The sequence below is a fragment of the Clarias gariepinus genome, chromosome 25 (assembly GCF_024256425.1).
Source record: "Clarias gariepinus isolate MV-2021 ecotype Netherlands chromosome 25, CGAR_prim_01v2, whole genome shotgun sequence".
Classification (NCBI taxonomy): Eukaryota; Metazoa; Chordata; class Actinopteri; order Siluriformes; family Clariidae; genus Clarias; species Clarias gariepinus.
In genome coordinates this window covers 4,461,388-4,476,688 of record NC_071124.1, presented here as the reverse complement: position 1 = coordinate 4,476,688, position 15,301 = coordinate 4,461,388, and the positions used below count along the sequence as shown (strand labels likewise).

Genomic DNA, 15,301 nt, shown 5'->3' with positions numbered 1-15,301 from the left:
CTTTCTGTGAATCCTTCTCTGCGAGTCATGCATCAGCCCCCACCTTTAGCACCGACACTCACCACCCCTCCTTCTTCATCTCCACCGAGCTGAAACCGATCCCGGAGCTGCACGGCCTGTGAAGCAAGCAGAACGTGATAGCCGGTCTTGCCAACACTTGCCCGTGCCACTCACTCTTGGATGGTGGAGCAGGTGATTCTGAGACTTCTTGTAAAAGTGAGAGAGTGGTTTTATTCAGAAGCAAATAAACAAGTTGTGAAACTTTTTTTTTTCTTTCTTTTTTTTTTGGTGGTTCGTCCTGACGTCTGCCTGCATTCCCTAGTTTGTTGGTTCCTAATAACCAGGATTGCAACTTTAATTTCGCTCTCGGGTATACAGTCAGTTTGCTCGTTCCTTCTCCCCTAATCCTGTCCATCGGCTTTCAGCCTTGGCCCTCTTCCCAGCCGTCTATCCTTCCTTTATCCCTTCATCCTTCCATGCTCCTATAAGTATAAATGCTAGTGCGATTCTGTTGTACCTCAAGTAACGCGAGTTCATCTGAGTACTGTCTGTATTGGCCAGCTGTCTGTGAACCCACCTGACCTTGCTGGGTTTGTGTGGTGGCAGAAAGTCTCAGTTTACCAGCTTAGCTAACAGAATAAGAGCACACTCGTTCTCCTGTTACCATCAAACAAAACACTGGTGCTCTGAGATGATGTCACGCTCTGTCTTGTAGGTCTTTTCAGAAAAGGCCTCTTTCTTATCATTGCAAGAGAAGACAAGATACCGACTTTTTCCTTGTCGCTGAAATCGGGTTGTCAAGAGAAGTGCGGTCTGTCTTAAAGAGGTTTTGGGTCCATAAGATGCTATTATGCAGCTTGGGTGGGTATATAAGTTGCATTCATGTTTCCAGGTCAAAGAGACGTACAGTAGTGACGATGTGAAAGATCTACACTTGAAACCCGTTAACTCAAATGCTTTTGTTACCAAATGATCGGGGAATATTTTTATAGAATCGTTACTAGAGATATTATCATTAAAGTTTGGGCCGATGTTGTACAGAAATCTAATCTACTTTTATATTATTGCTTACAGTCGTAAGTTTCCTGTTAATGCCATATGATGTCGTCCTATATATAATCTTTATTCCAGTTTGAACGCATTGTTAGCTAAAAGATAACGACTTGCACGTCTTCCGAAAGGCTTCAAGAAATATGAAATGGAGAACAAAAAAAAAAATCAGCTTTCGTCCCGTGCACTAAAAATTGAAAATCGGGGATAAATGAAATGGGTACAACCGCCAGGGTTCCAGGTTCGATCCTGATTTTGGGTGTGTGAAGTCTGTGTATCTCTGGTTAGACCCCAGATCCATCCGGATGCTTGAGCCGCATAATGAGGAACTTTTCTTCCTTCTTTATTATTCGTTTTTGTTGGTTGGACTCTACTCTAGAGGTGTGAACCATAGCTGGACTATCAGTTCAATCCGATAGTACTTGCAGCAACTTGGGTCTTTGGTTTTGTACCTCGATATAAAGACATGGGAGCGTTTTAAATCGTACAGCCCTTTTGAACTCATCATATTTTAATTATTAGGCGAGTGCATGATTGGTTTGTGAGTGTTTTATTAATGTGATGATGAGTGTGTGTGTGTGTGTGTGTGTGTGTGTGGTTCTGACGTGTCTGGCCCTGATCTCAGAATAGGGAAGTGCCAGAAACATCTGACACTAGTGACTGGAGCGTGCTCGCCGCCTCGGGTTCAAATAAAAATCCCTCACATGCACAGCTTCGGATCTCATCGGCGACACAGGTACAGAGAGTAATGCTGAAGAGGTGTTGATCAATCTCCCGGTGATCTTTGTCTATGTGTGTGCGTGCGTTTGAGTGTGTGTGTGTGTGTGCACACACATACTTTGGCAGCTATGCATTCCAGACCACTCCCAGCTCTCAGCACTGTTAGCAAAGCTTCAGGCCTTTTGAATGGCATTCAGAACTTCTGATGAATGATGAAGCAGCACGGCGAGATGAGTCCGTGCGAGTCGGTATTGCACAAACATCACCCGTTCCCGTCGCGCTAGAAAGAGGCCGCCCCGCGCGAGATGGAGGACGGCGGCGGCAGGCCGAGATCCCGGCAGCAGTGATGGAGGGGGGTTTAGAGGAAAGGAAGGAGGAGAATGGCTCATTCCACAGGCCTTCCCAGCCACCACACCAAACAGGAAATGCATGAGTTCGCTACTCGACCGGGAGAGAGAGAGAGAGAGAGAGAGACTTTCCATTCTTTTGTGTTGCTTGAAAACATTTAGTAGAATATGAAAGAGGTTGGGGAGGAACGATGCAGGTATTGTGTATGATATGGAGAGGTTTTTTTTTTTTTCGTTTTTTTTTTCCCCGAGCTCTAAGGGAAGTTTTAAGATTTTTTTTTTGACTCCCCATCTTGCTGACTCACAGACATGTGTGTGTGTGTGTGTAAGTGTAGCAGTGTGCGTTTGCAACACCATCAACCATCCTTTCTGAAGCGGTTGCGTATCCTTCCGAACCTTTATCCACCCTGCGTTTTCATCTTTTCAGCACGCAAAACAAAAAGTAGCCGGTTTCCTCCCCTCGTTTCTTCCATTCTTTGTCCAGCGCATCCTGACCCAACATTCTTTTTTTTCCCTTGCACCCTATGTTGCACTTGGCTTCATTTTTTTCTGCCAGAACGACTATTTTCGAACTTTGGGACGCTTTTTGCAGAAAGCTCCGAGATGATGCGTACCGCCATCCCCTGACAGTTTTATATCTCACTGAGCGGAAGGTTAACGCGTTCCACCTTCCCGCTGACCACGGCGGCGCTTTTCCCTCATCGGACAGGAAGTAGCTTGAGTGACGTTACTCGGTATGCATCCTCAAGAGCGGCTAGATTTCCGTCACGGTTAAGTTTTAGTTTAAGGCGAGTTCACGGGAAGATGCGTTCGCTAGCTTTTTCAAGCGTCCATACGGTACGACAGCGAACAAGGCAGGTGGTTCAAGTGTATAGGGCTGGGATGAAAAGGATGCAAGTGACCTGTGGGTGTTTAAAGCTTTTTCAAAACGATTGGTTCGCGCGTGCAGCTACGTGCGTTTTTATGTCGAGTAATGGATAAGGGTGGGGCAGCAGCACATGTGAAAAAATAGACGTGTAGTAGCGTCTTTGTAAGTTTCTTTTCTTTTATTGTAAATCGAGGATGATTGTCGGTGGGGAGGGGAGTCGGAGATAATCATAGCCTTCTGTAGCATGTGCACACAGGAACGGAGAGAGAGAGAGAGAGAGAGAGAGAGAGAGCAGCGGTCTTCCCTCTACTGCGTTCTAAGCCACTTCCTGCTTTTGATTCTCAGCCCAACCCCCCCTACTGTTCCTCTCTCTCTCTCTCTCTCTCTCTCTCTCGCTCCAGCCTATGAGTCGATTTCAGTCGCCCAGACGCAGACAGCCCAGCCCCTCCGCGTGTTCACGTCTCCTACATCTCCTTTCCTGTCGATCCTTTGGTCATCTGTCACGTGACCTTTTCCCGACGTTTTTCCTCTTTTACTCTGATGCTCTTTCTCCGCCTCTATTTCTCTCTCTCTCTCTCTCTCTCTCTCTCTGTCGTGTCTCTGTCTCTTTAACTCCGCTTCATCTCTCTCTCTAACGTCTCTCGTTCTCAGTGGCCCCACCCTCCTCTCTCTGGGATGGGCCCCCTTCTTTCTCTCATTCTGCCTGTTAGTATCAGTCTCCTGCAGCTGCTGCAGTCCTTTTGCTTTTACTTTTTTTTCGTTCTAGGCAACACAGCGCAGGCTGGCAGCCACCACAGCTCGAGATGCTTTGATGCAACACGTTTTCTTTCTGTTTTTTTTTTTTTTCTTCTTCTCATGAGAGCAGAACATTTCACGACTTCCTCAAATCTCAGAAAAGAAACCACTGACGCGACTCGAGATGGAGGGCAGAAATTGAAAGACGAAGAGCTGACCCAATAAACCCCCCCCCCCCCCCCCACACACACACACACACACAAAAAAAGTTAACATATTGCTTCATTTATAACGATCCATCCATAGCGCTTAAGTCCTCGGACTGTTTAAGTTCATGTTCCAGCTAGTGTCTGGGTCTCTCGTTAGGTAATCAATCAAAAATTCTCTCTTTACATTTTTTTTTTTTTTTTTTTTGTAGCATGGCCCAAGAGACCAATCTGTCCGAATCCATAACAGTATAATCCCGGGGAAATTGTGCAAACACTAAATAAGCACTAGATATGCAACATCTAACCTTATGTGGCCACTTTTTAAGAGCGTCCAGGCCAAGACAGGAAGAAACACAAAAACATAGTAGATAGCAAAAGTTTTTAACTAAAGTTTTTAATTAAAGTTTTTAATTAAAGCTTTTAATACGAAAACAGCGACTGTAGTTTTAACTCGTCTTGCAGACGGTTCCATCTGCAAGGGGAGAAAAAGCGCAAAGGAGATCCGTCTTAGTCGGTCTCTGCGGATTGCCGATTGTGTAGGAGGAGAAAAAAGTAAAGCCTTTTTTTTTTTAAAAGAAAGTTACAAGTAATAGTTGGGTTGAATGTCAATATCCAGTCTGTTTATCCATCAGGGATGGGAATCACCAGGGATCGCCCCGATACAACATCATCACGATACCCGGGTTTGAATTGCGATTCTGTTAGTATCCTGAGTCAACATCATTTTGTTTAGAAAGTATTACAATTCAAAACAACAACCTTAGCGAAGAATTCGTTCCTACCGCCTGCCAATGAATAAATAGCTTAGAATGCGCCACCTGCAGGATCATAGAGGAACTGCAACATCTCACAAACCAGTCAAAAGTTTGGATTTAAAAGAAATAAAAATCCAACCGTGAGTTGGAAGGTGTGTCTAAAATAGAATTATGAACAGAATAGAATTGTGATACATCACTGAATCTGTCTGGAATAAATCCGTTTAATAGCGGATGATCGTTGTAATACAGTCGTTACAATGTTGTGATGAGACACCATGTTTTAGAAAGTTATATACTATATATGGATATTTACTGTATATTATGTGGATTGACATGCACTGGCACAATGTCCGACCTCATCCGTGGTCCCTTAATTTTCGAACGGGGTTTGGAATTCCGCTCAGGGATTGGGACGGGCACAACATCTGTATATCATCTCGTGCATCTCATAGCTTACAGAATGACTCTACTGTAATAGGGTGTTTGCGCAGCATCCAAACTGCATCACTTCCGCTTTCACAAAGCAGACCTTTTTTTTTTTTTGTCTTGTTTTTTTTCTGTTTTTAGTCTCTTGGCTGCTTTTTATTAAAATATGCTGGTGAATTGTTGTTGTCTGGTATTTACTGTGTAAATGTGTCTTTATGTACACACACACTGACTTACAGTAACCGGAGTTGGAGTCACGCTCAGACGATCGGTTTGGTATTTATATTGTTTTGGAGGTATTTTTACAATATTGTAGTGCTGTAAAGTTTACACCTGAGGGTGTCGGGGAAGAGGAGCACAAACACACAGGGTTTTTTTTTTTTTTTTCAAACCTGGCCAATAAGTTATAAGTGGGAAAATGTTACTCTTCGCTTTAGACGATGAAGGATTTATTCATATTAAAAAGTCCTAACTCAGTAAAGGAATAAAGCAATAAATCCTGTTACTGGTGCGTATCCTCATTTCGCTTCTTCGACATAGTTTGTTTTTCCATCCCCACCCCAGGCCTTCTTTCTGCCACCATTCCAGTTTCCAAACTAACAACCCCTCCAGTACGGTGCGAGTTGCGGAGCAGGTTTTACATGCAGCCGAAACGCAGACTGTTCCGCTCTCTGACTCGTGGATGCTCAGTCTTGTAGCCGCAGTGCTATTTGGGAGCAGGAACATGAACAGACACACACGCAAACATATACACACACACACACACACACCCACACACACACATGCATGGCATGTGCTATAAGAGGAAGTTGAGAGATAAAACTCTTCCTGAGGTGTGCGGCTGCTGAATTGAGTAAGTGCCTCTTAGGGGATCTCCTGATGCTTCTGTCTTTCCGAGCAGCGTGTTAGAACGGCGACGCAAATGATTAACAAAAGAGCGCAATTATATACGAAGATAAACCTTGACATAGTTCAGCCTTAACCATACGGTGAAGCAACAGCGAATCGTGCCAAGGCCGACGGAGCTGTAGGAGGCCTATTGTTCATCAGGAAGAGTTATAAAGGAAAACTTCAGGCAGTTGAAAGCCATTTTTATTCAGAGTTCAGAATAGACTGGTGTGTTGTGCCAGATTTTACCCACACACACACACACACACACTTCAAATATCATTTCTTGTATCTCTGGGATCTCGCTCTGTTACTCTCATTTCTACTGTTCTTACTGTAATCCCATCATCCGGTGTTGAGGGAGGAGAGGCTCGAGGTTGCTCCTTAAGGTTCTCATGTTTTTATCCTGACGTCTTCAGGTTCAGGTACATTCTGGCCTCGACTGGGTTTGTTAAGGATTTAAAGCGTTTAAAGAATCGCACCTAATAAGACATTTTGTTTAAAGTAGTTAACAGTCTTGACCTCACTCCAAGCTGTTTCCACATGTTTGGGTCGTTTAAGGAGGTCCTGGAGGGCCGGCGTTTCAGACGTGAAGCAGAGAACTTTCTACCGTGATGGTGTCCAAGCACTAGTGAAACCCTGGGATAAGTGCGTTAGTGTAGCAGGAGATTATATAGAGACATTAAGAGTAAGAGTTTTTTTTTGTTTGTTTTTACATATAACTTTATTATAATTTATAATATGAATTATACGTAGAACTTTTTAGTATGGCGTGTTTGGTTCTATATGCATGCGAATGCTCGTCTTGTATTAAAGTAAATTATACAAGAAATGTATTTTTGATAAACCCAAAGTTGTGTCCATAAGTTTATTTATTTACAAACTATTAACTATTTATTTCTTTATTTCTTTTTTGTAGAAAAAAAAAATTTAACTTACATTTCTGGTTAAATAATTTGTAGTTCCAGACTTGGTTGTGCAAAAATATCTTTTCGAATCATGTCAGAAAGGTTAGACGTCGAATTGAAATGGCATTGTGGACAAAACTGTGTCCTCGGCCACGAAGGAAGCATCACCCGATCAGTAACGAACTCTGTATATTGGGCAACTCTCTGTCATCCTAGGACGCTGCTTTCTTCCTGTTTTTAATCCACGTTTTACACACATGCACACTATTGAATGATCTTCCGAATAAATCCTGTCTGTCGATGATATATATATATATTTAGTTTTTTTTTGTCCCTTTCAGCCATGGAGAGTGCCTTACCTGAGAAGAGGTGTGTTGAAGATGGCAAAGCCTCTCAGCAGCAAGAGGAGCTTTCCACACCGATGGAAGGTACGACATCACGGTGACGCCACACTCGCCCGTGAGACGCCCGTGTCTCAATACGAATTAAGGAATGTTAACGTTCATGATTTTGCAGAGAATCCGCGGGGTGAACCGGAGCATCCCGGAGGTCCGGGGAAGGAGAACGGGACCGAGGAAGTGCGAGGAAAGGAAGGGGCTGATCAGGAGGAAGAAGAAGACGGAGAGGAGGCTGGAGAGCCCTGTGCCAACTCTACGACGCATACTGAAACGAACACTGGCCAAATGAACGGGAACGCGGACACGGCTGCCTCGGACACGTCGCCCAAAACCCCGAGCAAATCTCCGTCCGCTAATCGCACCGGCAGGAGGAACCAGGTACGTCCGTGTTTCTGATAACGATGATGATGATGATGATCATGTGACCAGAGATATTAAATTTGAACCGTATATGGCTGTGTCTAGATAATTTACATTATTTAATTAGATTTTTTTTTTTTTTTTTATTAGTGATTTTTTTTTTTTTTTTTTTTACAAATATTTGGTAATTTGTTTTATTTGTTTTATTGATTGATTTATTTATTTATTTAGTCTTTCATTCTTAATAGCTTCTTTAGCTTCTTAGCTTAATTTTTGTTTGTTGTTTTTTTTTCTACACACTTTTGTTTGGTAAACTTTGTAAGTTTATTTTCTTTCATTTAATTTATTTGCCGTTTGTTGTTTTTAATTTATTGTCTTTCGTCTCATAAACATTTGTTTGGTAAACTTAGTTAGTTGTTCTTTCATGTGAGGCACTTTATGTTTGATCTTATCTTTTGATGGAATTGATTTTGCTAATTAGTTTCTTGTTTTTTAATCTGAGACACTTTTGTTCAGTGAACTGTTTTGTTTTGCTTTTTTAATGTCTTTCATCTCAAAGACTTTTATTTGGCGAACTTTGTAGATTTAAATCCCTAAAGAAGCTAATGATTGTTTTTATATGTGTATGCAAAAGTTTTGGCACCCCTGGCCAAATCACATATTTAGTTGATTTTTTTGAAGTGAAAAAAAGAAAACAGCTCTTGCATCAAACTATAACGAAAAAAAAACATGCATGGCCACTTTATTTCTGATCATTTAAAATAAATATATATATTTTAAAAATGAACACAATATGTACGGGATTGTAACGTCCTCACCTAGACCGTGGTGTAAAAATGACGAGTGCCACCTCCGGGAAGAGATAATAATACGGTACATAATAAGAAACACATACAGTGGCCCACATGTTTTCCTGACATTAGTTCACCCCAGAGGTGCTGCCGGGGGCAGAAGTTTGCAAGGCTGAAACGAATAGCAGCAAATGGTGCCCTCTCAATCCCCCCTTTGTCAGGGGCCATGCGTCTTACGCCTCCAATTAAAACGCTGAAACGCTCCTCTGTAGAGAAAAAAACAGGTGTTTCACCCCCCTCCAGCCTTCATTCAGCAGCGTCGAGTGTGTCTCCATGCGTTTGGCTGCCTGTCCCACATGTTCTTGATGCTCGCTGCCAGCTGGAGCTGCTGCCTTTCCCCAGGACACATGCGGAGGCCACTTGTGGTGCGCGAGTCCTCGCATAAGGACCTGAAAAACACAGCGGCTTTATCAGTACGGTCCTCTCAGCCTCACGCTGCCTGCACCCCGGGTGTGTTTCACCTCTCAGATTTCACACCAGGAGTCCTTCTCACAACACTTGGCTTTGAGAGGAACGTTGTTAAGATCTGTTCTGTGTTGTGTGAAGCTTGGAAGTAATCTAAGGCCAACATTTGGACTGTTTCGAGCTTCTCCATCATCAGATGTGGGCAAGAAAGTTGTGACACGTTTGTCACAGTATGCTTTTTTTTTTTAATGCATATTATTTTCAGCGTCATTAAACATCAGGTTGCATATTTCAATTAGAAAAAAAAAATTATAATAATAAAATGATAGGCCTTCTAAATGGACAGTAGTCCGATTATATTAAACATGTATAATAAAGGTACAATAGGGAGTTATTACTACGTCCGATCAGATCGCTCATTAATCACACACTTCCTCCATTGTCATTGTGTCCCGCTGGTTGGTTCACATACCGCGATCCAAGACTGACTACTACGATTAACCGTGCGGCTCTACTGCGCGATGAGCGACAGAAGACATAATATGCACCTCATGCTACCTTCTACGTACAACGCGGGCGTCCACCTGGCATTGTCGCAGCACAAGCCTGAAGAGGGCGTCGTGAGATGTCTGTTGCCGTAGCAACAACTCGGCGACATCACAGTGACGACTCAGAATGCTATAGTTGGTATATGCGTCGACATAGCGACGATGGAGTAAAGTGACATCATAGGGACAGTGCGGTCAGTCAGGACCCCATTTGTGCTATGCGTTGACGTGGAAACGATGGAGTGAAGAGAACTCACTGTAACATCTCGGTCAGAACATCATCGTTGCGGCGCCACGTCAAGGAGAGACGATACCACATCCTTAGCAGTTTCTACTGAGTTCAGATCCTACTTTTTATTTGTTTAGAATGCAAAACAAGGTAGGTGCTTTTGTCACTTACTTTACAGCAGCTATGAACAGCCATTTTCTCAGCAGATTCTCTTTTGATTTATTCTTTTGAAGCTAAAACAAAACAGCAACACGGCTTTTAAAGTAACAGAGAACTGGGGACGTGTAAACCCTTGAAGACATTCTCATGTCAGAAAACTTGTTCGAGAACTGACTCCCACATTGTCGAGTAAATTGAAAGATTAGAGATTCGAAAATTGTAGTCAATTAGGCAATTGAAGGCATCCTTGTTTTTTTTTTTTTTTACAGCTTTTAAAATGTTGCACCTCTCTTTAAAAGGAATGTGTTTATCTGTCGTGGTGTTTTCACTGTATGATCCAGGCAGAGAAATTAAGAGCTCATAAAAATTCCGACTGTCCTGAAATCCTTTGGATTTTCTTTCAGTTCTTCAATTTGTCAAGTGCTTCAACTCAGAGCGTTGTAATACAGCGAGAGCGCGAGTGTGTGCACACACCTGTTGCTGTCTCTCTGATAAGACCAGTCTCTTGTTTCCAGTCGCACATCTAAGCTTCACAGGCCCGTGTCAGCCTGGCGCTTACGCAAGAGGAGATCTCGAGTGTAACTGATTGTTGTTGTGGCAGAGTGCTCTGTCTAAAAGACTTTCCTCTGTGTTACAGGAAATGAAAGTTCGCTCTTCCTTCATCTGCCCCCTTTGTGATAAGAACTGCCAGACGCAGCATCATCTCACTATGCACATACGACAGGTACAGAAGAAAAGGCAGCACGATGTGATCCTCAAATCAGCGTTTCTGTTGATAATCGGCCAAAACACAGCATTGGTGCAGATTTTATTTTTTTATGTCATACATACGATACAGAAAATACTACTTCTGAAGTTTATGCAGCATGGAATTGACCAATCTTCGTAAAATAAAGTTGTTAACTTCAGCCATTTTGGAGAGATGATTTTATACGTGCCCCAAAAATGGCCATTTTCAGCATTATATTATGATTATAAGCCAAAATCTGTTCAAATACAAATTATTTATTTTTTTTTTTTCACCAAAAAAAATGTGTAGTGTCCGTAACCATGTCAAATTCATATCACGATTTCTTGACAATTTGCATTTTAAAATAATATATTTTTTCAGGTTTATGTCTAAACTGACCAAGATTCATCTAAAATAAGATCATTGAAAGATTTTAATTTTAAAAAGTTACGGACACTACACCTGGGTGAGAAACTTTTAAGCACCAATACCATGTTTTGTCCGAATGGATGGGTGTCTGTGAAAAAAAGTAGTCTTTTTTTTAGCCTTTTAACAGCATGTTAAATGGAAAATATTAAATTGCAAAACAACTAAACTTAACAAGATGTTTATGTTTGGGGTGTAGACCAGTAAACAACACTACATCCCTCTTCAACCATGTGTGCAGTCTGACAAGGCACACGAGGCACAGCTTAAATTCTTTTCATTTTCCGCCTCCAGAGCTTATAGCAAAGGCGAATAACTTCCTCGTCAGAATTATAGGTCACACCTAACTTAATTTCACTAGGCTAGTTTATTCGCAGTCATTATCTATGGAGGCTAGGATTAATAAGGAATTGATCATTCTTTAATTGAAATAAATAAAGTTTATTTCCCCCCCCCCCCACTTTATTTCTTCACATTAAATTTTATAATAATGTAGATTAAATTAAAGAAATTGGAACTAATGATTTACTGTGTCAGGCTGCACAATTCAAAAATAGGTTGTTTATGTAGCAACCTCAGCAGCAACCTCATTTCCCCTCCCGTCCGTTCCATCCATTCCAGTATACTAAGATTTTTTTTTTTTTTAAATGTTTCTTATGTTTTTTTATGCTTGAATGATTAATAAGCCTATTTTTAGAGTACTGTAAACCATATTTCTTTGTCCTGTCTCTTCCTTAGCACAATACAGAGATCGGGGGGAATGACCACTCGTGCAGCATCTGTGGAAAGGCGCTGAGCTCGGCCAGCTCTCTGGATCGCCACATGCTGGTCCACAGCGGAGAGAGACCCTACAAATGCTCGGTGTGCAACCAGACATTCACCACCAATGGAAACATGCACAGGTACCAAAGACCTTCAGATTCAGGATCCAATCTGTTAGAATACAATGGCAGTTTTTTACTACTCTTAGCTTTGGAGCCTTTAAGGAATCGGAATATCTCCATTTAAGATCACATGCCTCATTAATCGCAGCCAGGCAGATGCATTTCAACTGATGATGTGACTTCTTATGGTAAGTGGTGGCACCAGGACTAATTAAAGGGGTTTCTCCTTATTTGCTCTTAAATAACGAATATTTTTGGTCATCATTTTAAACCATTGTTTGTTTATCTAGCTTTTTATTATCGACCAAAAGAAAACAATGGCAGCCATCGCTAATCAACGTATGCTAATACTAACTAGCTACCATGTTACAAATGCTACTTTAGATAGCATTGATGTCGTCATAGGAGGGATTTCTGGCTTCAAAAATCTCCCGTTCATCAAAACCGCCAAATATATGTTAGCAACAGTATAAGACCAGGCCTTTATTTGGTTTTCTAACGCTTTCAGGGATTTCTAACATAATGAAACTGCTCAGTCCTGTTTGGTGTTATGGAATTACCTTTGCTAAGTTCAATGCTGTTTCAAAATGTTTCAAGTGATAGCGAGATAGTTTTAAGTGTCACAACATGAGATATGTATATAAACTGTACATGGCAAAATATTTTGTGAGGTCTTGATAGCCTTTGGTCTCGTCTGTGTTGTTAATGAATCGCAATTCCTTTGCCTGGTGATTCAGGTATCGCCTCACTGACTTACTCACTGACTGCGTTAGAATCCCCATGTGCTCACAGCCACTTAACCCGCGCACTCACTCTCACGCTGAGTTTTGAGACTTTGTAGGCGTTTGAGGAGGTAAAACATTGCCGTTATTTAAAATCCTCCAGGTGGTAAACCCTGAATTATTCACACATTTTCATCCCATGTTGTTGTTGTTGTTGTCGTTGTTAGTCTTTCGGCTGCTCCTGTCGAGGGGTCGCCACAGCGGACCATTCGATCCGCTCAACAGCTTGGCACAGGTTTTATGCGGGATGCCCTTCCTGACGCAACCCCTCCCATTTTTATCCGGGCTTGGGACCGGAACTGCATCCAGTGGCTGGGGTTTGAGCACTGGCTGGTAATCAAACCCGGGCCTTCCGCATGGTGGTAGAAGTACTGTATGTGGTAGGAGTAAAATATTTGCTACGTTTAATTAGAAATAATGATTATGGCGGATCTCAGAGATACGTGCTGCTTAGTAAAATGTTAAACTCTTGTATTTGAAGTTAGTTTGTATTGTATAAGTGGTTTTTTAGCGAGAAAACGAATGTATAAACCATAAGTAACGGGCCACATTTAATTAATCATTTAACATGTTTAAAAGGTTTAAAATTGTAACAAAATTGAAGAAAATTGTAATATCGAACTGAGATATTTATAAATTGTGATACTCTTAGAATCGCAGTTTTAATCGAATCGGCACCGTGATATCGTGATAATATCGTATCAGTAGGTGACTGGTGATTCCCATAACTAGTTTACTCTAGCTTTATACTGTATACAGGGACTCGGGGTGGGGGGCTGAAGCCTCTCCCAGGACACTTTAAGGTAGGAGGTGGGGTATACCCTGGATAAGGTGCCAATCCATCACAGGGCACACACTCTCACACACACTTTACACTCTGTGGGCAATTTGGAAACACCAGTTAGCCTCACGTGCATGTCTTTGGACTGTTGGAGAAAAGCAAAATACCTGGAGGGAACCCACCAAATGGGAGAACATGAAAACCTCCATGCACACAGACCACGCGGTGGGAATCGAACCCTAGTGGTATTGGGCGGTACTGCTAACCACTGAGCCACCATGCCGCCTCCATCATGAGTTGTTATTGTCAAAAAGCTAACTGGTTAGCTGAAAAAACAGCATTGCACTTGTGTCATATAGGGGGGAAAAGCACCTGGTGTTTAAATATATATATATATATATATATATATATATATATATATATATATATATTTTATTTCAGATGCTCATAAATTCTCTTAACCGATACATATTTATGTGTGTCAAACACAATTTCTGTCTGCAAACTAGAAGCACTTAGCTTTAGCCTTTTTTCACTTTTGGTCTCAGCCACAGATTGCTGTGTGGAGAATTAAAAATAAACAGATGTGATACAGAGCATCTGACATCACTGGAAGTGTCAAAGAGGCAGTAAATATAACATCTAAGCAAAAAACAAAACAGAAAAAAAAGAAGAAGAAATATAGAGCTTACAGAGAAAGTTCACACATGAAATCATGCTAATGGTTTGAAAGTATCATGAGCATGTGTTAGCCAAACTGTTGCTTCTGTGATGAGGGAGCAAAAGGTCTGTGTGATGTCTCGGCTGATGTGTGAACTCCGTTCAGTTCCCCTGCCGTGTGTTGCATCAGGGTCTTAAGATAGAGATGTATGCGCAAGCTTCTGTGTCTGTGTGTGAGAGATAATTCTGTTTGCACGCTGCACTTCGGTGTGTGTTTGTGCCCGTTTTCGTTTGTGGTGGCGCGGCTGGGATGAGCATAGAGGCCCTCCTTGTGCAGTTGAGACATGCAGGCATTCCAGATGGGGGTGGGAGAAGAAAAGGAGTCTGAGTGTGTGTGTGTGTGTGTGTGTGTGCGAATGGGCGAGAAAGAGTAGGAGAAGGAAAGGGAGGGGGTGGGGTTTGGTAAAAAGATGTACTGAGTATCGTTTGTGTGCTTTAGGCCATGTTGTGGCTGTTTTGCCTTCCAGATGTGATAAGGAAGTGCTGTAAAGGAGGGCACGTCTCTGTGTTTTGTGATCGACGACCTCGCTGATCGAATCGACTCTGGATATTCTGTTGTCATTGCTAAACACAGGAGGCGAAACTTTCGCCGTGCTCCACAGCACCCTCTGGCTGTAAAATGCAGGCATGGCAGGAGGAAAGTTCAGTGCAATGCAATTCTGCATCAAGTCATCTGAAACCCGGGAACACTTTTAACTCCTCGCTCTTCTGGCGTACGCTCATTGTTTGCTCAGTGTGTTCACTGGCTTTCTTTGGTGACGAGTTTGTGAGCGAGGCCAGAGAGCTGCGATGTGAGATGGAACAGGATTCAGGCTGCCGGGGTTGGGTCCACATATGGACGGCCCCTCGCTCCATCTACTCTGCTATTAATATCCGTCCCCCGGCTGCAGAATGTAAAACAAGCTTCTGAGCGCTGGGCCTGCTGACATTTATTCTCCCTCTCTCTCGGTCAGGCATGTGTGCTCTCGCAGAGGTAGACATGCATTAGGCCTGTCAGATGTCACCCAAAATGCCATTTGAATTTCCACTCCATAAAACGTCTCTTCTTGCATTCATGTTGTTATCCAGCGGAAAGAGAGCAACATGTGTGCGCGTGAATATGAGATTGTGTTGCATGGA

The 15,301-nt window shown here is 42.3% G+C and overlaps 1 protein-coding gene across 1 annotated transcript in view; it reads left to right on the top strand.

The window, feature by feature from the left end:
• The window catches only part of rreb1b (ras responsive element binding protein 1b), a 45,925-nt gene that overhangs the window by 20,843 nt on the left and 9,781 nt on the right, over positions 1-15,301 (top strand). Inside the window, exons 2-5 of the mRNA XM_053486539.1 lie at positions 7,251-7,337; positions 7,426-7,685; positions 10,497-10,583; positions 11,754-11,917. Coding sequence (XP_053342514.1) covers positions 7,253-7,337; positions 7,426-7,685; positions 10,497-10,583; positions 11,754-11,917 — 596 coding nt within the window. The 5' untranslated portion in view covers positions 7,251-7,252. The remainder of the gene's footprint in view (positions 1-7,250; positions 7,338-7,425; positions 7,686-10,496; positions 10,584-11,753; positions 11,918-15,301) is intronic.